Below are 25,839 nucleotides of genomic sequence, written 5' to 3'. Positions count from 1 at the left end.
CAAGGACCATTTTTGCAATTTTGTCCTTTGAAAAATAATATTCTAAATAGAATAATACTCCTCCCGTCCCAAATCAATAGTCTATTTTCCTTTTGGTTTGTCCCAAAATAATAATATAGTTCTAAAAATAAATATCATTTTTATCAAAATATCATTCATATACCATGACATTAAATGCAATAAAATGATGGAATTAAATGCAACAAAAATATACGATTCTCATTTCATTTAATAAAGTTAGCAGTAATTAATATTTCCTTAATTTATATGTTTTTTTTTTAGACAATAATTTTGGAACGGATGAAGTATAATACTCTTTGATTACTTCAACGTCACAAATATCAAACCAAACTTGTAATATATACATCTACATTAAATGAAATTTATTAATATAGCGTACTCACATAAGCATTAATTACCCATTAAGCACTTAACAAATAAGAAGAACAAGAAGAAAGAGACCTAACATCCTAACATTTATCAAGTTACGGCACATGCAAGACATTTTATGCATATGGCAACCCGTTGATTGGATTGACAAATAATGATAATACATGGGTTCTCATCATGTCCGGGTAAGTATGTTTGTTTACATCATACGCAAAGTGGCCCATTCTAGCAAGGTTTGTTACACATTCAATGAACTCTTGTGGAAATGAAGAACCAATTGTTTGGCGTTCTTTATTCAACTTCTTCCATGTCTCTAAGATTAATAGTCGTATATGTTCTCTTGCTTCCACTTCTGTGGCACCACTCTCCTGCATATAGCACTGGATAGATTTTGGAACATCGCCTGTTTCCAGCTCTTCCTAAATAATATAAGTATACATGTGTGCTCATTATCTTTTCCGAATCGTATGCATATAAAATATTTTGTTGTTATGTTATTATGCATATTATATGAATTTATGGAGTGCACGTGTAATGATAAATAGATTGCTAGTATATATTTACCGATGATGTGGCCAAGTCATTAGTGAGACGCACGATAACTGATGCATGGCGAATAATATTTTCAGCTCTTCCTATTTCTTGCAATTCCTCATGGGAAACACTAGTTAATGTTAACAGATAGGCATGCATGGCGACTACACCCACTCCAATTGATACATATGCATTGTTAAGGAACTCATTCAAGGTTGGTATATATCCATTATTGTACCATTTTGCTTCTACTAGGTAAGAGTTGCATAAATCCTGCCACTGCAATATATCAAAATCAAAGTTAAATACATTTCAACCAATAAAAAATATATAAGATTGATTCCATATTACAGCTGAAGTGAAACGATCATATCATCTGAGATGAGTAAGATGGAAAATTACCGTCTTTTTAAGGTAGGGAAGTACAAAGAACCCATGATTTGTCAGTGTGTTATATGATATCTCATTGATCGAGTTGTACAATGCGAGGAAGCATATTCTCATATAATCAGGAAGTTCCTCGATCACGTTAACATCCCACCTATTCAACAGTTTTTTATTTCTCAATCGCGAATTTGAAAACAAGATAATTCTAAGAGCTACAACCACTACAAAAATCAGCACAAACCTATTCACAATGTCCGTGAATTGTTCAAGTTCAGCTAAAGTACCATACACATCATAGACATCATCAATTGTAGTTATCATGGCAAAAACTTTTGTGAGAGTTCCCCTTCCTTGAAAGTGAGGCATGAAATTTTGACCAATACTCCACATAAAGCTCTCCACCAAATGATCACGAGCAAAGCCTAACTTCTCCCAGCATGTGTCTTTCCACCACCTATATATATATGCATTTGCAAAGGTGTCTACTTAATAAAATCGTTTATTCTTAAAAAATAAATAGATGTAATCATTAATTTATGCATGATAGAATTTATTTTAATACTATGGAAGCTCGTGTGGACAAACTTTAACCAATAATTAAGCATTTATGTCTCTCATGTATCTATTTGTTTGAGACTTCTTTTGTCATATAGTAATTACAAGGAAAAAAGATGCAATACCTTGATGCTTTTTTCAAATCTTGTTGGTGTATTGCTTGTACCATGTTGAAGTCCAAATTGGCAAGCTCAAGCAACGTGGAATTCATAACACTTCTTCTCTCGTAAGTTTGAATAAACCACTTAGCCTCCACCCGTGGGACTCTCCAATGAAGTGGAAAAGCCAATGCATGACTTATTATCGACAACATATTTTGATCATCACATATATTATTGTATTCCAAAATTTCATTCAGATGTGTTCTTGTGAAATCTCTAGCTTCATCCAGTATACTTTCATCCTCTACTGAGTGATAGGAAGCCTCATATAAGTTTAGCATACCATCGATATCTTCATATAAATGCCCCTTAAAATTTCCAGTCTCATCCTTAAGATCCTCAAATATTTCTACTCAATACAGAAAAGTTAAAGTAATTCACATTTCAGAGTTGTGAGTCAAACCAAAGAGCAAGAATGCAAGATAATATAAGAACATCCTTAATTTACTACATACCTTGAGGGATATGATATCCATGTTGTCGTAAGAGTCTAAAACCAAGGGATGTCAGATTTAAATCCATTTTCGACCATTTGTCATGACTTTTGAAGTAATTTGAGTAAATCTTCTCCAAGACATCTCTTATTTCATTCACAAAATGATATGATATGCCAAGTCTCTGCAAATCATCAACCAAACTGAGTGCACTAGATGTATTCTCCTCTTTTTCATACTCGTTTCGTATCATTGTCCTTACTGCTTCTTTTAATGATTGAAATTTTTCCATATACTTCTCTCCCTGCAAAAACCAATAAGCAAGCCTATTGATTGGCTCAAAGAGAGATCGAAAAAAGCTACATGACAACGAAATTGCTAAAATATCAACACACGTACTGTGTATTTGCTATCGAGCGATTGAACATACTCATAGGACCATGATGAAGGTTGATAATTTGCTGATCTTCTGATAGTGGTTGGCATCGTAATAACATTCGTAAGTGTGGGTTGTGGTAGAGTTAATCGCTTCTCACATGCAACATTAATACTGCTTTTACCGGAAGAGCTACTACAATGGATAAATATTGCAGGAAAACTTGTCCACGTGGAAGACATTACTGCAACATGTGGAATAAAATATAATTATTGTTTTAGTGAATGTTTTAAAATGACAAAATTGTAAAAATGGTACTAGTTATCAAAGTTCTATGGCTTAGATCTAAAAATATTTTGTGGTGTAAAAATGTCTAATTTTGGATACTTTGTGTATTTTTTGTCCAAAAATATTAACGTTAACAGTTTGTCTGTTAATTTTTTGTCAGTTAATTTTTTTATAATAACAATTTTACTCTTATAAATCATTTCTACAAATAAATTACAGACTATTTCTATATCTTTTCTTTTTAAATTTATTCGATTATTATATATACTAATTCTTTTAATTAATTTTTATTTAATTTCTTTTTATTAGATTTTTTTTTATTGTATTATTATATATTAATCATTATGAATATACAATATTTATATATTAATAAATATTATTTTATTGATTACATTTAGTTAATTTTTTTTCAATTTTTTTAATAGATTATTTCTTTCTTATTGTATTATTATATATTAATATACATTATTTTAAGATATAATATTTATATATTAAAAGACATTACTGTGTTGGATTATTAAAATTTTTAAATATTTTTATTAGATTATAATTTACTAATAATTATTATTTTTAATGTATAAAATAAATATTATTTTATTGGATTACTATTTTTTAATTTTTTTAATTATTATCTTCATTATTTCAAATTAAAAAAAAAAAAAAAAAACCCAAAAAAAAATCTCACCCACCCCATATTTTCTATTTTATTATAAATATTTGGAAGGTAATATATTTTTTGACAACACCACAACTATCACCCAGTCTGGTAGTGGTGCGAGGAGTGAGGTTTTTTTTTTTAAATAAATTAAGATGGTGGTAATGTTGTTCAAAAAGAAAATCCAAACAATATGGTGAGGGTCGTGTGATGAATAACTTTGGAGTATTTGTGATGGGGGAGAAATATAATGCCGAAAATACAAAGTTCTAAATAACGTAAAGCGTGACTTGACTACAATTTCAAGATTCAAGCTTTTTCGGACCGTGGCGACCACGTCGTTTGTAAGACGTGACTTAATGCGGCAATTTTGTATATAACTAATAATGTTATATATTTTTCTACTATTATTTATTTTTATACATATATATATAACTTATGGCGACATTTTATTAAAGTTTGACGATAAGTACAAACCTTGAAGTCATGGCGTGCCATGACGAACTTTTTAGAACCTTACGCAAAAGAGTCAGATTACTACGACATATTGCAAGAAATCATAGAAATTGGGTTTTATGACAACAACCCATCGACTGTTGTACTGTTAAATTCTATTTGATTTGATAAATAATACAATGTAATAGTAAACAAAACAAGTTTGTTGTTGTCAAACCCAGCTTTCCACTTCAAACTAACGACTCCTTTTTGTTTGGTAGCACAAGCAAAACAAATGTTTATACACCATACAATATATATATATATATATATATATATATATATATATATATATATATATTTGTGTATTTAATAACAAATAGCCTCCACTTATATACTCATTCAAACCTAACGTTGATGGGCAATTGGGCATACCAGCGCCTATCATCACACTATATCGTTAAGGTGCATTGAATTCATTTTAATTGTCTCTCTCAATTCCAACTCATCATCGTAGTATTTACTATTTCGGTCGTCAAAAAATTGCTAATTTGCTATTCCACGGCATCTGAACATAGAGGGGCAGGGCTCATGTGGGTACTTATCAAGTTGTCTTCATGATGTGTATAACAATATACACATACACCACTCGATTCAATTTATTTATGTTTTCAATTATTCAAACTATTTGCAACTTGCAAAATCATATATATATATATATATATATATATATATATATATATATATATATATATATATATATATATATATATATATATATATATATATACCTCGCATAAAAACTCAAATATTAGTAGGAACCGTAAGAATAAATCTTGTCCGTTCCAAACAATTTTTATCAATTTCGAGAAAGGGTAAAAATTATTAAGGGCAAAATTGGTAACCACGAGCTAAAGGACGTGTGTCTCAGTTGTACTCTTCCGATAAAATTTCACATGTGATATTACTATACGTTTACTTTTATGTTAGGCTTGAGGGATTGGCCGTCATTTTTGCCACCTCGGCCGCACACCCCCCCCCCCCCCCCGACTACGGTCTCCTGCTGTTTAGGCCGTGGTGTGGTCCTTTATAGTCGTGCAATTTGATTGGTTGGGGAGGAATTTTTGAACGGTCAAATATTTGACCATTTAATATATATATATATATATATATATATATATATATATATATATATATATATATATATATATATATATATATATATATATATATATATATATATATATATATATATATATTCTATCCTTTTTCCTTTCTTTCCTATAAAATGCTACATATATTTCATTTTTTCAAACAAAAAACATCCTTTTATCTAATTTATTAAAAAAATTTACAAATCTCTCTTGAAAATGTCATATTCTTCATATTCTAAAGAATTTCAAGTTATTTTTTATGCCGCTGTTGTGTGTGCTCAAATGGCGGAACAAATATATGATGCTTTATGCAATAACGCAGCTGAAAGTTCTCAACGGAGAACACGAAAATATATTTTAAAAAATCGTAAAGAAGCCAACCAACGTTTGGTACAAGACTATTTTCAAGAGAATGCCACTTATCAAGAGTACTATTTTCGTAGGCGCTTCAGAATGTTCAAACGTTTATACGAACGTATAGTTGAAGATATAACAAGGGAGTGCAGCTTTTTTCAACAACGCTAGTACGCTATGATGCTAGAGGTACATCCGGTTTCACTCCCTTACAAAAATGCACGACCGCACTTCGTCAGTTAGCATATGACATTCCGTCTGATACGTTAGACGAGAGTTTTAGGATGTCTGCTAGGACCGCACGAGAGAGTCTCTTCTAGTTCTGCAAAACTGTGATTCGGTTTTATGGTCCAAAATATTTACGTAAACCTACACGTAATGACATCTTACAATTGCAAACTCATCATGCTAGTGTGCATGGATTTCCTGGAATGTTGAATCGTTTACGTGTCCACATGATTCTAGACAAAAAAAATTCAAGAGTGCTCAAGAAAGAGCTAGGAAGGGTGTTGAGCGTGCTTTTGGAGCTCTGAAGAAACAATAGTTCATATTGAAAAAACCAGCAATTAATTTAGGCGAAGAAAAGCTTCAAGAAATCATGTATACATGTCTCATTGCATAACAAGATTATTGAAGACGAAAGAAGAGCGATATGTGAGTTTGACGAGGAAGAAACCAAAGCAGAGACACAACCAATAGAAATTGGTGGCAAAGAGTATATGAACATGAGAGCAGAGATATGTTGCACTAAATCATTTCACAATCTTCGCAATGACTTGGTGGAACACATTTATGTGATTCAAAACATTAACGTTAATTTGGATCCACCGAATGATTCGGAAGATGAGTTCGCGAATAACGACTTTATATAGTATATTTTAGTTATTTTATTTGTGTTTTTTTAAGTTTCTATGATTATTTTAATGACATGTGTGTTTTTTTAAGTTTCTAAGATTATTTTAATGTCGTGTGTGTTTTTTTTTCGTAATGCAATGTAATGTTTTTTGAATTTTCAATGTAATGTTTTTTTAATTTTCAAGTAATGAAAAATTATGTTTTTTTATTAAAAAATAAGTTTTATTAAATTAAAATAGTTAAAAAAAAACACAAAAAATAAAATAAAATAAAATAAAATAAAAGTGTGGCACCACTCGCTTGGTGTGACAAAAAACCATATTTTGGTAGTAAAAGGTGACGTGACGCTTATGTGACGGTGAAGAGAGTACGATTTCGATGATACCACTCCCTCCAGCCTTATTTATGTAAGTATAATTCATCCGATAAACAAGATTTTTCCACCAAACATCTAGGAGTAACCACGTGTCCCACCATTGAACATTTGTTTTTATTTCTTCTCCTGAATTTTATTTTCTCAATAACTTTTTTATTTCTTTATCAAAAATAAAAACTAAAAATGCTAAAGTTTTTAGTTTGTTTTTCTCTACAAAACAAACTCAATTTTGAAAATCTTCAACAAAAAAAGTTTTTTATCCATTTGGTTTTTCGGCCATAACTTTATTTTTTCTTTGAAAACAAAGCTTAAAAAAATCAAAATTCTTAAAATTTAATTCTCTACAAAATGAATGTAATCATGAAATATTGAAAAAAATAAATATATATTTTTTAATTTTTAATATTTCTAAAAGACCCAGAAAAAGAATCTCCAAAAATTAAAAAAAAAATTAAGGAATACTTCTACTCATTGTACTATAAAAACAAAATAAAAAATTAAGGTGTCTTAAATATCAAACTTGATTTTAAAAAATTAAAAGTTAAAAAAAATATATTCATCAAAATGTGATTCAAAATGATATGATTTCACATATTTGTGATTCAAAAATATTATGATTTAATACTTTTATGATCCTTAATTTGTTATGATCTAAAAGTATTTTCATTCAAATATTTTATGATCCTTAATTATTATATATTTTATGATTCAAGATTAAATGATTCGAAAAAAAAAATATAATGATCTAATTGTTGTATTGAAAAAAAAAAAACTTTATTTATTTCAATATACTATAATACAAAAGCATATGATTCATAATGATCCAAATTACTATGATTCAAAATGGTATGATCCAATAAATTTTAATTCATAATGATAATATCCAAATTTTTATTATCCAAATTAATATGATCCACAAATGTATAATGCATAATATTGTAATAGTTCTAAACTTTTTATAATGGTTAAACATCACAAACTCGAACGGATATATACTGATCAGAAAAAGTTTTTTATTTTTTTAAAATAAAAAAATAAACGAAAAAGAAATTAAAATAAATAAATAAGTAAAAACTTACAAACCAAATATACTATTACCTACAAAAGTTTTTTTAAATAAAAAACGAAAAAGAAAAGAAAATTTCATTTAAATGACGTTTGATGGACATTCGTCACACATGATTATTCCCTCGAGGTTGTATTACGTTTCATGGATGTACGTCGCTTGCGAACGCGTCATGACCAAGTAAATGAGATTGATGTTTTTGTCATTGACGAAATAATCGATGGACAATAGTCATCACGGTTCTTACCAATTTTTGGATTTCTATTGGAACCGTACCATATATATATATATATATATATATATATATATATATATATATATATATATATATATATATAAATAGAAACATATTTTCAATCATCATATTAATTTGAAACTATCATTTCTTTTCATATTTACTTTTAGAGTTAAACATTTATTTCTCAAATACAAACGCAAAATAAAAGGAAGTTGTGACAACACTATTAATATTTAAGTAGGTGAATGTCCGCGTGTTGTGCAGAAACACCTATATAATTGAAATATTTACAGACATATATACTTTTTTAATATAAGAATAACAATGTTGTTAAATTTGATATAATATATTGATTATTTTGAATTATATGATTATATATATATATATATATATATATATATATATATATATATATATATATATATATTAACTGCATAATCTCAATCGTTTGAATGACTTCTACCTACGAGTTACTCATGAATAAAATTAAATATAATATATTGTTTAATGTTATTTATAGTTGTTGTTATTGTTAATTAATTTTTTAAAATTTATTTGTTTAACGTTTTAATTTCTATAATTATAATTATTTAAAACATCAAACATTGTTTTTTTATTTTAAAGGTAACAATATAATCATTTATATTTTTAACTATTGTTATTATAAGTTATTTTAAGCTATTTATTTGAAAACTTTTAACTATTATAAAAATATCTTTAGAAAATATTTTTAGTTAAATTGATATTACAATTTAGATTTTGTATTTAGCAGTACAGTTTATCACTTTTAACTATTCACAAAATATCCATTGAGTTTTTTAAGTGGAACTGATATTTATATTTAAGTTGACACTGTAATGCTATATTTAAATTAACAATTTAAGTATTTTGTCTAAATTGTTCAAAAGTTGTAACTTTAATTTGTTAATGGTTTACATATAATATTATATTAAAGTTAATAAATTAAGTATAATATGTTAAAAGTTAAAGTCATAACTTTATACATAGAAATAAAGATATTATTTTAATATTGAAATTTAGTTTATTTATGGTTACACATTATGTTTGATATTTATTTAACCTTATTAATCAAATTATAATCATTATTATAAAGACACTACAATTTATCACTTTTAACTATTTACAAAAAATACTTTTTGGGTTGTTTAAGTTCAACTAAATTTTATATTTAAGTTGATCATATAATATTATATTTAAATTAACAATTTAAGTATTTTATACAAATCGTTCAAAAGTTATGGCTTTAAAATTATAATAGTTTATATCCAACAATATATTTAAGTTAATAAATTAAATATAATAGGTTAAAAGGTAAAAAAAAAACATAACTTTATATGTAGAAGCAAATATATTTTTTAATATTGAAATTTAGTTTATATATGATTACACTTTAGGTTTGATATTTATTTAAGCTTATTAACCAATTTATAATCATTATTAGCAAGAACTTAAAAAGTCATGAGAGTTTCAAATGAATATGATGAAATGAAAAATATTTTCTTTATAAATATACATAGATATAAATATAGATATAGATTATTTTGGTATAAATTTTGTATAATTTAAATTGCATTTGAGTTCATCAATTAATCATTATTAGTTAAAATGTGTTTTGAGTTGTTATAGTAAGATGAAAAAGTCTTAAAAGTTTTAAATGCATATCTTTCAAGAAAGTTTTAAATAATCAAAAAATTACCTCTTTCAAAAAATCTTACTATCATTTTAAAAAAAAAAAAAAAAAAAAAAAACATCTAACTATATATGTATAATGTGTCTGTTTCTTTTTATCCCTCAAGGATTAATGAAAACTTGAAAATGATTTACAACATTTTTTTCACTTTATTGTTTTCAACAATTAAAAAAATGAAAAATGAAAAAACAAAAAACAAAAAGAAAAAAAAAGGAAAATAAAACCTGCCTAAATAACTTAGACGCATGTATGAATGGTAATTCGTTGTAAAAAATAAATAAATAATTAATTAAATAAATAAATCGGATTTTTTTTTTCCGATGTACATATATGTTTTTTTGTATGTACACATGAATCTTTGTTGACCAGAAATGTGCATATATCACATTGCAAATGTTATGCATTCATGCACCCAAGGCATTCAAGAATATTTTCTGGCAAAAAAATAAAATAAAATCGTAAAAGAGGTTGGAAAAAGTTTTTGGGTTTTAAGGAATTTTTCTAAAATGACTGTACATGTCCTAATATTTCCCCAAAATTATGTAGAAATGACAGAATAAAATGTTATTTTTTTTTTCAAGGAAAAGAAAGAAGAAAAAAAAAAAAGAATAAACATCTTGGATTCTATGTGTTTCATAAATATCGAAATATAGAAGAAAAGGGATTACCTCAATTGTAGAATTGGTTGTGTTTTTCCTCGGATAACCTCTGTATTTCTATAAAAACAAACGTGTCTACACACAAATGAGTTTGAGAAAATGAAATGTGAAGTAGCAGCAGGATATGTTCTTCTCAATAACTTTTTAAAAAATTAAATTTTTAAGAAAAACGAATTGGGAATTTTGGTTTTCCAAAACCTTAAACTTTTTCTCTACATTAAATTGCATATGTGTATGCGTATATATATACAATGGTGGACTTGGTAGGAGTAGGACTTGTGGTCATTACTTCCCCACATCATTCGATCGGATAGTTGTCGATTTATTGCACAAAAAATTAGACACATGGCTAGATGTCACCTTTCACTGGGCCTTGTGTGCTAATAAATTGGAACCTAGCCATAATAGAACATATAATATATGGTCATCAATTTTTTGTGTAAATCGTGGAACATACACGGAATTAGCACTGGTAGCCATCGATCAGTGTTTGAATTATTTCTATAGATTGTGGAGCCCTTGTTAAAGCATCTCTTCAAAATCTATGTTATAACTCATTTTTTTTTTTTTTTGCTAAAACTTAAGTTTTTTGTTATTTCATTGTTTTATTAACTTTAATGGAAAATTATAAAATAGCCATATAAACTCTTTGGTTATGTTTTATTTTTTTGTTTAGGTTTTGGAAGTTCCCTTATTTTTTTGATAGTTTATGGTCTTATAATCCAATTTTACCTGCTAAAAAAGGACTATAATATGTACTAGCATGTTTCTGTTAATTAAAAAAAAAAAAAAAAAAATTAAACACAAGTGTATCCCGATCCTCTAGCTTCGGGATCATCGATCCATCTAAAGTCAAATAGGTTTCATGATTTGATTTATGCATTGCTTTTGTGTACAAGTGTTTTCTTACAGAAAAAGAATGTGGTCATATGATATCCTTTGTGAATGACACTTGATTTCTTTTTTAGATTCTATTACAAGTTTGATGTGGCTACCAACTTAGCTCGGATTGAAATTAATAAAGCAGAAAAACAGCAAAGCAGTTTGTTATTGATTATGTGTTTCTTCCGATTGATTTTTTTATAGGAAAATTTATAGATGTTTGTGATTGCTATTACTTATTAGTTACAAGAGCACATAAGGGAGCTGTTAAATATCTATTGTATGTTTTACTTTTTATACATCTCTTTATAGTTCGGACCCTTTGTGTAATAGTGTATCCATATATTCATAGCAATATACGCCAACCCTAATTATGGTTTCCGCAATATTCAACATTGTATTAACTATCAAGCCACACATATAACTACTTGTGAGTGCCCACCAGAATCTCGTCCACCTACATTCTCCTTTTCTCGGCAAACCCCTATGTTGCTCGCTTCTTTCCCGTGCCGACGTCCTCAATCCCGTGTCATCATTTCGGTCTTTGCTGCTACTGTCAGCCGGTATTGCTTTTCTCACCGGCCATTGACGCTAGGGTGCTCTACCTCCTTTGCTTATGTCGTAAAAACCCTCCCTAAGCCCACCTACCTTCTCCAAAAGATTAGGTCACATGTACATTGCTATCTCTCTACTTGTGGTTAGTGTTTTGCTAATTATTTTCTGCTTTTATTTTATTTATTTCTCGATTTTCTCTGGCCACATGTTAACATTAACCTCCTATAGCGTCATCACGACACCGAGCGCTACCCAACTTGTTTTTCCACTTACCAATGTCTACTCATAATTTCGCTTTAAACTTTGTGTTAATGGCTTTAAATATAAGCTATGGCGTCGTATATTTCTAGACATGTGCATCAGGACAAGGATGTCAAAGTTCATGGTCATATCATAGGAAAATCCAAATCTCTATCTCTCTACTTGTGGTTAGTGTTTTGCTAATTATTTTCTGCTTTTATTTTATTTATTTCTCGATTTTCTCTGGCCACATGTTAACATCAACCTCCTATAGCGTCATCACGACACCGAGCGTTACCCAACTTGTTTTTCCACTTACCAATGTCTACTCATAATTTCGCTTTAAACTTTGTGTTAATGGCTCGAAATATAAGCTATGGCGTCGTATATTTCTAGACATGTGCATCAGGACAAGGATGTCAAAGTTCATGGTCATATCATAGGAAAATCCAAATCTCAAAGTAATGATGAGGATTGGGAGGCTATTGATTCCCAAATAAAATTTTGGTTTTATTCTACTTGTGATGCTATTCTTCCGTAGATAATTTCTAGTGACAATCGTACCTTTAAAACTCTTTGGGATAAGATCGATGAATTCTTCATCAACTACAAAATATCTCGAATGCTCCAACTTTAAGAGCAATTTTGCAACACGAAGAAAGCATCTTCCTCTATTACATAATTATGTCACTCCTTGAAGAATTTAGCCGAGGCCCTAGCAGAATGTGACTCAAAAATTGATGAAGTTAAATTTGTTATGCAGATACTTAAACAGTTAACACCATCCTATCATAACATAATTGATTTGATCACCAACACAAAACCTTCCTCGTTGTTCCTTGAAGCAAAGAACATGCGCCTCTTACACGAGTCTCGTAAAGAGTCGATCGATCTCACTGGTTTATGCTACAATTACGTCCTCCGCTACGTTGTACTCTTTGTATCTACTAATGGAAAATCGAAAAATAAATTTAATAAGGGTGAAAATAATTGGCGATTTGCTTCCGATGGGAGGTAGATCTAATGTTTGTACTAACTATAATTCCTTTTCAGGTAATCCGAGTTCTCAAGGACAAAATCGTGCCTTTTTTGGAAGTCAAGCATCCATCCGTCCAGCTCTGCCTCCGAGCCTTCTTGGAGCTCTACTACAGCCTCTATCAACTTTAGACCACCTCGGCTGCTTCACGTTGCTGGCGCACCACAGTAGTTCCTCGTTGCTTCGCTCGGACTTCATAAAACAAGATTTTCATGCCCCTATACATCCCAAAAAAATAGAAAATATAAACACTATATTCATACTATTATCATCATCATCCATACTTTTCTTCTTCAAGCTACTCTTCCACCCAAGTTTTGGGTTGAAGCCCTTCTTTATGTTGTTCACACTCTCAACCTTCTCCCCACCACTACTTTTCATAATCAAATGCATGTTTTTTGAGGAAAACCATATGCCACAACGTGACATAAAGGGTGTCACGATATGGCATCTCAACTGAAGAGTGTGTATACCGGATGGTTGTCATAACGTGACGAAAGGAAGGTCACGATGTGACAACAGCTGCAGCCCAAGCCCATGATTTTTTAGGGTTTTCCCCATATTTAAACATCTTAACTTCAAGTTAGGGCATCCTTTTCAGCCTCCAATTTCCCCATTTCGAAAACCCTAGCCCTTTTGAGTGTTCTTGGTGTTCTTGGCCATTGAAGACTCGTTTCTCATATTATGGTGTGGTGCTTGAAGACCAAGTTTCTTGCAAAGTGTTTTGGTAAAGAGCTCAAGTGTAGATCTAGAAAAGGGACTTCATTTATGGAACATTATGAGTAAAAAGCTTCCATCTTGACTTTTAGTTTGCTAGATCTTGTAATTTGATCATATATGTCCTTTTTGGTCCTTATGAGCTTATGCCTTGGAGTTGGGTGAACTCCAGCACCCTTTGAACTTATTTTATCACCTCATAATCTAGCTTGTCCTAGAAAGTTTTCATTTTTATCTTACTCTTGGAGCCATGCATGTTTTAGGAAGGTTTTATGCTATAATGGACTTAAGGTTTAGGATCTTGTCTTGTGGTGAGGTCCTAATGGATAAAGTTGGAAACTTTATCCATTAAGTCATTGCGAAAGAGTAGATCTAAAGTTAGGGACCTTGATCTGAAGGAACTAAGCACTTAATGAAGATTTTTGTATTTTGCCAGAAGTCACGACGGGGCCTAGGGTTTTCCATGACATGGCAATGCTCGAAACTACGATTTTTTGTCATGAAGCTGCCACGATGGGACCAATGGGTGGTCACGACGTAGGTTTCGGCTGGAGGTTGACTTTGTCCATTAACCGTTGACTTTTGACTAGTTAACTTTTGGTCAAACTTTAAAGGTGTTAAGCTATAGTGTGAGTATGATGAGGGTAAAAGGTATTGGGGGTTAATGATGCTTAAATAGGGTGCAAACCCTAAAAGTTTGGGTTTTTTTCTACAGCGACAGCCACGTCGTGGCAGCTATTGCCATACCATGGTGGTCCATCAAAATCCGCAACCCAAAGAGAATTGCCACACATTGGTGGAACTCCACCAGGCCGTGGCCACCCAGGAAGCATAAACATTCAATTTTAGATTCGTACTTGGAACGGGTATTACAAAAATCATAGAAGGGGCCTACACACATCATCTCTCTCTCTCACTCACTCACTCTCTTTCTCTCTCTCTCTCTCTATCTCTCTCTCTCTCTCCATCCAGGTTTGTCTAAGACCCAAGAACATATTTAAAGATTCAAGAACAGTTAAGAAGATCTTCCGCCACGACCATCGTTCGATCATCGTCCTCCATGACCACCACTCGATCATCATCTGCCACTACCACCATCTACCACCTCCACCTCCATCTCCACTCAAACTTTTTCTGCCACTTCAACTCCGCCAAAAAATCATCCTAGAAACAAAAATAATACACAAAATTTGGGTTTTTTTTTGAGTTTGCGCCTATCTGATGAACAAACACACACATGAAATCATATATGTTGAACACAGACACACACATACACAAAATCAGATCAAATGAATACACATACACACACACAAAATCAGATGAACACACGCACATGAAATCAGATGAACATACGGACACACACACACACAAAATCTAACAAACACACATACACACACATGAAATCAGATCTGATGAACACACACACATGAAATCTTGAACACACACATACACATACACAAGAAATCAGATGAACACACACGCGAAATCTGATAAACACACATATATACACACAAAATCAGATCTGATAAACACACACACACACACGAAATCAGATCTGATGAGTTCACACACATAAGAAATCATATGGAATACCTATAGCTTTGGCTTGACTATCTTTCACCTCCATCGAATATATCCTCATAGCTCTCGCACCAAACGGGTTGACTATGATAGTCGTCATTCTCTTCGTACGCTACCCTGAGCCGGCCGATAAGGGCATTGAGGCTCCCCGAAGCTTGTTTAAGTGGACAAGCACACAGTGTCAGTGGCTTTGGGTGGCTCAACTGCACCACCAGGCTGGGATGTGCCTGGAGGTTCTCTAGGGTCATGTGAACCAGATCCTACTGCCAAATCCATAGTTAGGAAGATTCAAAAAAAATTGTTTTATAGGGTGGATTGATTGATTCATTGTGGAAGGAGGGTGATGGTGGTAGAGAGAGATAGAGAGACAGAGAGAGAGACAGAGAGAGAGAGAGAGAGAGAGTGTGTGTGTGTGTGTGTGTAGGCCCTTTATATTGTTTTAATTATTAAAATAGTAAAATAGATATTAAAAATGTAAAAATAAAAATAAAAGGGTATAATAGTCATTTTAGTTTTTGGAGGGACGATTTCCACATAGAAACATGACCAAAAGGACCACAAAGCCAAAAAAAATTCAAGGTTTGGACGAAAACCTAGAAAAAATGCATACCACAGGGACCATTTTTGCATTTTCTATATATATATATATATATATATATATATATATATATATATATATATATATATATATATATATATATATAGAGAGAGAGAGAGAGAGAGAGACATATAACATGTATATATGCTCAATAAACTGTACATATGCTTTGTTTTGGTTGATTTCACATTGGTTGAAATTTGGTTTTGGTCAAAATGCAACCGTTATGTTGCCCGATTTTGGTTAGAAACATTAAAATAGTTTTTAAACAATAAATAAACATCAAATCTTATAAACTTTATTATTTAATGTTAATACTCGGGTTCCTATATTTGAATGAATTAAAATTAGGAAACCAATAATTGTCTAATAAACTTTCAGTTAACGTTTAGGACTTAAATATACGTGCACACATATGGATCTATCAATGTCGGGATTTACTATTTGATTTATACTCTTCATCAACTAAGAATACAAAAACTTAGTAAAGCCCTTTTTATAACCATTAATCTGTAAGGAACGGGAAACTTTTTATATAGATCTATACAGTTTGATAGTCCCGTCTGTGGTTGCTTGCTACAACCTACGTCTAATGAAAATGGCCATTAATGTTCATTCTGAAAATCCATTCATAGCATCGATTCTCTATCTAGAAAAAAATGGACTACCCCATACCTCGTTACAAATCCTCAACCATCAATTCATCGCGAGAATCATTCATAAATACAAGAGGTATCATTTTCTTAGTCAGGGTACATCAGAGACAATAAAAGTTATCATACCCATTTCACCTCCCTTGATCACCGGAAACAATCAACTAGCACCTGACTTAACTAAATTCAAAGAAAGAAGACCCTTGTTCTCATTTCAAGGCAATCATACCACAAGAATCCTCTTGTGCATTCCCACACTTCCATACTTGCTGCCAAAAACTGCAACCATCTAGCCCCATGATGGGTCTATATCCCAACTATGAAAATCACATGTCTGCCCTTTCTTTCCTCCAAACACGAAAAGCTAAAAGAACATAACCCTCGTAGAAGATGTTCACATCCCAATCCACCCACCAATCAACCAGTCTCCGGATGCAATCCTCGGGCCGATCGTCACAATTGCTTCCTTCTTGAGTCCTGCAAATGAACTGTCACTACCTTGAGCAAGGCCCTCGAGACCTCCAAAATCAACTAATTCACCTAGGTCTACACCATTCAAACCCATACTGACATGGCTACTAAGGCCCAAAAAATCACCAGACCCATTCCTCCTTCCGAAAACCAAAACTAAAAGGTCGATAAAGATGGGAACACACTGCAATGAATCATGGTGCCAAACCATACAATCCACCCTCCACCATCTCCTTAGAATCCACAAAATCCTCCTCAATTCGAGTATGGATCTTGTGCTTTTAGTTATACAGTCCCAATACTACCTTCCACACCTATCTGTACTTTTCCCCAAGAATTGTTCCGGGCCCTTTAAGTAACTACTCATGTTTACTACCGTTCGATCCAATCACATATACCCTCTCTAACAAATACACACAACTAAATAGTGCACCAATTCCTCAAAGTCACTTTTAGGCTCGCATAGGATTCCCACCTCACCTTGCCATCAGCTGCTGAAGAAGCCCTAATAATATCAACTAAATACTTCATAAATACAATTACCTGCAACAAAACTTAAATAATCTTAAGACCCAACCCTACAATGGTTAGACTTAAATGGGAGCTGTGAAATAGGGAAAAATCAATCATTCTAGACTTATTTAACCTTTGCAGCATGTAACTTAACATATTTGTTCAATAGTTAGCTTACATCTATATGGGTCCCACAAAGCACAAAGCAAGCAACACTCATGCAGTAACATTCTATAGGACATAAAACATAAAAAGGCATACTCCAGTTAACTTGCTTCTATGATGCTAGGAACATCTACCAACACTGTCGTTTGCCTTATGCATGCAAATTATACATAAAACGGGATCACATAGACCGTCGAATGAAAGATTCTACCCTAAGCCCACAACTAGACAAGAAACAGCAAATAAGGTCAAATCGGTCCTTCTAGGGCTATATCAATTTTATCATATACATTTTTTAAAACATACACTTAGCAATCAATTCCACCAACATAGATTCCAAATTTTTCATATCATCCAATTCCTCATAGGCTACAAAGCATCAGAAATCAGACCATTATATCCAACATTTGAAATCCATACTAGCATGTTGTTCAAAAAGCACAATCAACATGCATATACAAGCATCTCTCCTAACATTCTATCATGCAATCCTAAGCAGATCCTTAGCCATAATCTAGCATGCAGTTCTCATATATTCATACCAAAACAATAAGCATAACTCATGTATGGGTATTTTAGAAAATACTTACTTGAGCTCGGCTGATTGCATGCATCACATTCTTTGTAAAAATATTTTTTGAAAAAAAATATTTTCTTTCAAAAATTTTACGAATTCATCGGTTTGAGTTTAGCCACACCTGAGAGTGTGCCTAAATCCCTCAAATCAAGGCTCTGATACCAACTTGTAATGTCCCAAAAATACCAAGTAAAAATTTCAATTTTAAATGAGTTAAAACCATTTCTTTATTGTTCCAAAATACGGTCAGATTCAAGTATTCAGAAAACATCAGAGAAATTCGCAAACATTCAGTGGAGAATAAATCTTTGGGGGATGTAGTGCGATCAAGTCGGGTCCCTTCCTTTTGAAACCATAAGTACCTAGAACATTTTAGACATAAATCGTAAGCACGAAGCTTAGTGAGTTCCCAAAAATAACACATACCATACATACACATCATCCATACATATCAAACTAAAGCTGTAACGGGTCTATTTCAACCTTGAGTCCCTTCCGACTCTCTAAGTCCCTTATAACTCCCTAAGTCCCTTCTAACTCCCTCAGTATCTTTCAATCGTTACGAGTCTACTTCACCCCTACATCTAAGCATACAATCATATTAGCAAGAGTCACAAAGACAACAAGCACATACAGGCATGTCAATAAGTGTCACAAACACAACCATCATCCTACAACATAATCTAGTGGGTCGGCATTGGTGCCTTTGACCCACAAGTACAGTGAAGAGACTCACATGAACTGAAAAACCTAGTAACACTGCGACGTACTCCCTTTTCTGCATTGCTTGCTCTAGCAAGTCCACTAACACCAAAACCAGATAGAATTTTAATCAACAGTCCAAGACCCTCAAGTTTGACCCAAAGTCAAACTCTGTCAAAAAGTCAACAATCAAAGAAAGTCAAAATTCCCATCAGGCTAAGTACGCCATGTGTACTCCATCATTACGCATGGCGTATGGGACTCAACCCTGGTACACGTTGCGTACTCCTTAGGCACGCCCTGCGTACTACGTACTGCGTCCATCTTACATTTATTCATTAAGCACTTATTCTTTTAATACCTTTTCTCCAAAAATCAGATCAAATCCCAAATAACATCCTAAATCATAAAGTGTCCAACTTTATGACTTTGAATGGCTAGAAAGTGCTCAAAACCAAAACCCTAACTTATTACACAACCCAAAGCTTCATATCTCTTACATGGGTGGGAAGAAAGGATCAAGATTTCATTTTTATGATTCCATGCCTACAAAAATGTATCGAAATGCTATGTAATGACCCAATTTTCGAGTCCAAAAATTTCATTTTTAATTAAACACTTTGCAAAAAATTCGTAAACAAACGACATTCGATCATATCATTTCTTAAACATATTTCGTGTCTGCAAACCCAAAACATAAAATCATAATAATGTCAGAGTACAAATCCTAGAATAACTCATGATGCGGAAAACAAGAGTGTGTGTATGATGTGCCGCTACCGCTCCAGCTCCTTCCCCTTCGCTGAAGAGGTACCCGAAACCAAAATTGTAAACTGTAAACACGAAGCTTAGTGATTTCCCCCATCGTACCACATAACACGCAATCACATAGCATACATACTGTCGGGCGATTCTGGGGTGCCCGACCTACCCGATACGGCCATTCGGGGGTGCCGACCTAACCCATGCGGCCATTCTGGGGTGCCGTCCTACCCATGCGGCCATTATGGGGTGCCGTCCTACCCATGTCAAGCCATTCTGGGGTCCTGACCTACCTGTCGGTCCTAACAACCGAACTTGGGGACTATTCCCCTCCTACTACCACAATCTCATATAACATATCATGCCAGCATATAAACATAGAGGTGCAAACGAGCCAAGCTACTCGTGAGCTACTCGAGATCGAATCGTTAAAAGATCGACTCGAGATCGATTTTAAACGAGCCAGAGCCGAGCTCGAGCTTAATATTAGGCTTGTTTATTAAACAAGCTCGAGCTCGAGCCTCTGTTACTTGGCTCGATTAGGCTCGCGAGCCTAAACGAGCCTACATATATATAATAAAAAAATTATTTTTATTTTTATATATTAAAATAAATAATAATTTAATAAATACCATTTTAGGAAATTAGAGTATACCGTATACGAGCCGAGCCCAAACCGAGCCCGAGCCCATACAATTCTTAACAAGCAGATCTCGAGCTTTGTACCATAAGGCTCGAACGAGCCGAGCTCGAGCTCGAGCCTATAAATAGTTAAACGAGCCGAGCCCGAGCCTAGTCAGGCTCGAGCTCGGCTCGGATCGTTTGCGGCCCTATATAAACATATTAGCACATATTATCAGACATATCTGGGGTGTCTGACCTACCCTTCGGTCCTAACAACCGAACTCTACTACTATCACATATAACATATCATGCTAGCATATAACATATCAGGTAGTAGCAAACATAGATGATATCACAAAGACAATCATCTAATCATACGACTCCTACTGGTGGGCCAACATTGTGGCCGTAGACCCAGCGCTACTGGAAGGTAACTCGCCTCGTAGTAGCTGCTGATCTGCAAGGGAACTGTCTGTCTGCTGCTGCTGCTCCGGAAATCCTCCGGCTGTAATTCCCACGAAACACTCAATCAAACACTGCTGTCCTTAGGGTAAAATGACCATTTTACCCCTAACCAAGTCAAGAGTCAAAGTCAAAGTCAACTTTTAATTGACCCGACTCGCTGAGTTGGCTCGCTAACTCGTCGAGTCCCTATCCAGTCGACTGTCCTCACTCCTGTCCCTACTTGTCGAGTTAGGCATTGACTCGACGAGTTATCCTTCTATACAGATATCCCATAGTCCTTCATTCGACTCGCCGATGTGTATGAACAACTCGTCGAGTTCATCTTCATCCGATGAACACTCTGGTCTGTGACTCGCCAAATTGTATGAACAACTCGTCGAGTCTGTTCTTGAGGCAAGAAGATTGCCTTGGACTCGTCGAGTCAGGGCATTGACTCGCCGAGTCAGGGCATTTACTCGCCGAGTCAGGGCATTGACTCGCCGAGTCCTTCCATTACTGAGTCTGGCTTCCGACTCACTGAGTCCACCTAAAACTCACTGATCCCACTCAGCGTAACTCAAAAGGGAAAAATCGGGAACTCGTGACTCGACTCGCCGAGTCCGAAGAACGAATCGCCGAGTCGCATGCATGCAATTACTATATACTCGATTATGCTTGAATCCAATGCATTCCATTCATAGATCTGGGTTCTTAGGGTAGGTTTTACACGTAAAGTTTCCAACTTTACGTGTATTCATGCATCAAAAGGGAAATAAAAGGCTTAACAAGGACTAGAAGAGTAGATCTAGGACTTATACACAAGTTAGGCTCATAAAGGCAATAGATCCGAGCTCCTAGAGCTCAATCATGCCTAGATCTGAAGTCCCTTAACACTATAAGCTCATTACTCAAAGATCAAGACTAGAAGAGGCCTTAAAATGACTATCTTAAGCTCTTAAGGAGATAATAATGAAGGAACAGAGAGGGTTTCGAGTCTAATACCTCTAGAAGCTCTGAAATGGCACAAAGATTCTGGATCTTCTTCCTCTCCTCTTGATCTACCTTCTTCTTTTCTCCAAAACTTCAAGGAATTGCACCAAAAGCACTCAAATTACTAAAAGAGGGGTTAGGGCTTCGTGAGGGGTGTTCTGGACGTAATGGGGGCCGTTATGAGGCACAAAAAGATGTTTAAATAGGGTGCAAACCTTAGAAATTAGGGTTTCATCCAGACTGGAGGACTCGCCGAGTCCAGGATATGGACTCGTCGAGTCGCCAACTTAAACGTGCTCGATATCTCGTCTCTACTCGGTGAGTCGGTCCTACAACTCGCCGAGTTCCAGCTAAAAATGCAAAAATACTTAGATTAAAATACATACTAGGAACCAGGTGCTACATGCTACTTATAAGGTCTGGAGTAGCTCATACTCAACTAGAAGAAGAATATGGGATAAAAAGGACATAAAGCTAAGAACTAACTAGATCTAACAAATTATTCACCAATTTTTGAACTTTATACCTCTTAGAGAATGTTTGAGAGGTGAAAAATCATAGATTCACAAAGCTTGAAGCTTTCCAAGCAACACCACCAATTTCTTCTTCCTTCAAAGGAACCCAAAAACACACTTTTAGCTCACAAGGCTCATATATGGGGTTAGGTTTTCAAGGGAGTCGTTTGGAGAGATATAGGTTGAGAATGGAAAAGGCTTATGGAGATTAAGGTATTTAAATAATGATCAAAACACTGAATTTAGTGTTTGCACTCTGGTCGATTACACCCTATGTACCAAATGTATAACTCCCCAAACTCCACTTCAACTTCAAACGACCCTAACTTCTTCGTTTCAACTCCGTTTCCAGCGTTCTTTATATGCACGGAAAGGTATTGAAGAGCCCTATAATACTATCTAATTACTTTTGACCTAAACCATATCGAACTAAAATCCTTAACTCATGAAAGAAGTTTGAAACGCCACTTTCCCATTTAACCTTTGACTCCAAAACACAAACCAAGGGGTTGGATCACATAACCAATATTATCAACATCCAATAAGGTCTAAACCTCATTCCCTTGAAGCCCAAGACCTTTACTTGATCCATTTATTGTCCAAAATCCCAAAATAAGAAACTTCTCGAAACAGGATGTTACAATACTAGTCAACTTTATACAAACCTAATAAATATGAGGGTTGTTTTTGTACAATTAGAAAATTTGGATAAAAAAGAGTATACCTAAAATATTCTTTTTAGTTTTAAATATAATGTCATGAGTTGGAGGAATTTAGTGCTTACACTATCGTTTATATTATAAGTATAAGTATAGTGTAAAAAGTAGTGTTAAGGGTTGGAGATGATCTAAATGATCGTGAAAATTGATGATTGGTCAAATCGTTTGGTTGTACTTGATGCTTAGGCATCATTTTAGCTACTAAATCATGACCTCAATCTATCTGATGATCCTCATCGTTTCTGGTGTTGTTTTATGTGGTTCCTTAAAGCGGAGTTCATAAGTGTGTGATGTAGTGAAATAGTAAGAATAGTACTCTTAATCTCGACTATTTCCCTTGAATTGTGTAAATGTTGTTCAAATTCCTCATGTTCTTTGCTATTACAAGTTTTTCGATGTAACTCTCGATTTCGAATCGTTTCATTATTCGGGACTATGGCCCGATCAGTAGTTATCATAAGGCTTAGGGCCTTGGGGAAGGAAGGTTTAGGCCCATTTGGATGTAGGTGATGTTCGTTATGTGATGAAAGGGTTCGTTTTGTACTTTAAAGCCCAAGGATATCGAGAAAGGCATTGGCTCGGGCCTTTTATGAATTTCGAGTATGTATGGCAATCTTCTTTGGAAACCATGATGTGGTGAAGCCTCACCACGACGTGGTGATGAATTTTGGGTCGCAGAATTTAATGAACCACCATAATGTGGTGATTGCGCCATGACATGGTGGTGGTTGTTAGGGAAAACCCTAAGGTTTAAGGGATGATCCCTATTTAAAGATCCTTAGCCCCCCTTCTAGCCTCCTCCTATCAGCCTCCATCTCTCAAAATCATCCATTGCAAACCCTATAGCCATTTTGTGATTTTTTAGCCTTAAAAGTGGGAGTTTTTGGTGCTTATGAAGGAAAAGGTGGTGGAAGACCTCATCGGGAGTCCAAGGCAAAGAAGATCCAGGAGTTCACCTTCCTCTAGCATCTCAACAAGGTATAAACTCTTCATCTTGATAAGTTTATGAGTAGATCTATGGATTTTTCCTTTTCTTTCTCTAGATCTTGTTGCCTTGGGTTGTTGGACTTCATAAAGCTTGCAACTTTATGAATCTCCAGACCATTTGGAGATTTTGGCTCTTTAGATCTAGTCTAGAATTGAGTTTGAGGGTGATGCATGAAATCTTGGCCTTTTTGCCCTATTTTGACCTAATAAGAGTTCAATATGTGCATTGGGCATGCATGTCTGAAAAGCGCCGACTTTTATGGTGTTAGAGACTCTCTTGTAGCTTTGGTCAAGTAACCCCATGGATTGGACAATTATTGGTGAAGCCATGAAGTGTTTTAGACTTTAAAAATCGAGATCTATGCATTTGGAGGGTTCTGTAGGATAAAGTTGGAAACTTTATCCATATAGACCCTATTTTGGACCAGATTTGGATTAGAGACCTTTTGGAATCAAATGAGGCAGCTGAATGCAGTAAGTTGCTGAAATCCCTGTAACCACAACGTGGCAAGGCCACCACAAAGTGGTGGCAGGGCGGTTCGCGACTGTTTTGTCGTATCCAGAACCACGACGTGGTACAAGGGTACCATGACGTGGAAATCAAGCTAAACTGACTTTTCTTGACCTTTTGACCTTTTAGTTAAGTTGACCTTAAGGGTACTTTGGGTATTTTAGGATTTTGATGGAAATTGGTCACATGGTAGTTATAGGCATTAAGTAGAGAGTTGAGATTGGCGAGTCGGGCCTTGTCAGATCTATGCAGCTTGTGAGGTGAGTTCTCCTCACTATATTTTCGAGTCGAAGGCACCAATGCCAACCCTTTGGATTGTTATCCTGGTTTATCGTATGATTGAGTACTATGGTGATCTGTTAGATCCGTATCCTGGTAAATAGGATGATGTTATGCTTAGGGATCTGCTAGATCTTCCTGCTATCTGTTATGGCTATATGTTTACCAGTCGCATGTGTTGATATAGTATGGTTGGGTTGAGACTGTATTGCTTTGTGCTACCAGTCAAAAAGTAATGTTTAGATCAGTATATTATATGTAAGCTTATCTGTTATGTATATGTCGACATCGTTTATACATGTGATTGGTTGAGGCAGTCCTGCTTTATGCTGATTTCCAACAAACCCAGTGCAGCCTGGAAAGACTGAAGGCATGTGAGGCGAACCAGTTAGGTCGAAGGCCCGGAGAACGGTCCAGACAGGCTGAAGGCCCAGTGGCGGACCAGACATGCTGAAGGTTCTATGAGCGGTCCAGACGAGCTGAAGGCCCGGTGAGGCGGTCCAGACATACTGAAGGTTTTGTGAGCGTTCCAGATATGCTGAAGGCCTAGTGACACGGTTCAGACATGTTGAAGGCTCTATATACATGTTGTTGTTGTATATGTTATCTGTTGTATGTTGGTACTTTGGGGGAAACTCACTAGTCACTAAGCTTTGTGCTTACAATTTTGGGTTTATGGTTTCAGGCGTT

General features: G+C 34.1%; 1 protein-coding gene across 1 annotated transcript; it reads right to left on the bottom strand.

Moving 5' to 3' along the window:
- Positions 1–368: 368 nt before the first annotated feature.
- LOC111893062 ((-)-beta-pinene synthase, chloroplastic) lies at positions 369–10,855 on the bottom strand. Its single transcript, XM_023889139.2, has 8 exons — positions 10,638–10,855; positions 2,861–3,081; positions 2,483–2,765; positions 1,992–2,376; positions 1,553–1,765; positions 1,327–1,465; positions 955–1,203; positions 369–809 (listed from the first exon to the last, which is right to left on the bottom strand). The coding sequence occupies exons 2-8, from the start codon at positions 3,077–3,079 to the stop codon at positions 507–509; spliced, it is 1,791 nt and encodes a 596-aa protein (XP_023744907.1). The 5' UTR covers positions 3,080–3,081; positions 10,638–10,855; the 3' UTR covers positions 369–506.
- Between the last annotated feature and the right edge of the window lie 14,984 nt (positions 10,856–25,839).

This window comes from Lactuca sativa, chromosome 6 (genome assembly GCF_002870075.4).
Source record: "Lactuca sativa cultivar Salinas chromosome 6, Lsat_Salinas_v11, whole genome shotgun sequence".
Taxonomy (NCBI): domain Eukaryota; kingdom Viridiplantae; phylum Streptophyta; class Magnoliopsida; order Asterales; family Asteraceae; genus Lactuca; species Lactuca sativa.
This window is presented reverse-complemented; position numbering and strand designations above follow the sequence as displayed.

Excerpts from the sequence above, each read along its gene's own strand:
- LOC111893062 (XM_023889139.2), bottom strand. The coding sequence starts at position 3,079 with ATGTCTTCCACGTGGACAAGTTTTCCTGCAATATTTATCCATTGTAGT. Across the intron at positions 1,766-1,991 it reads GATTTGAAAAAAGCATCAAG|GTGGTGGAAAGACACATGCT; the intron begins GTATTGCATCTT and ends ATATATATATAG. Across the intron at positions 810-954 it reads ATGACTTGGCCACATCATCG|GAAGAGCTGGAAACAGGCGA; the intron begins GTAAATATATAC and ends TATATTATTTAG.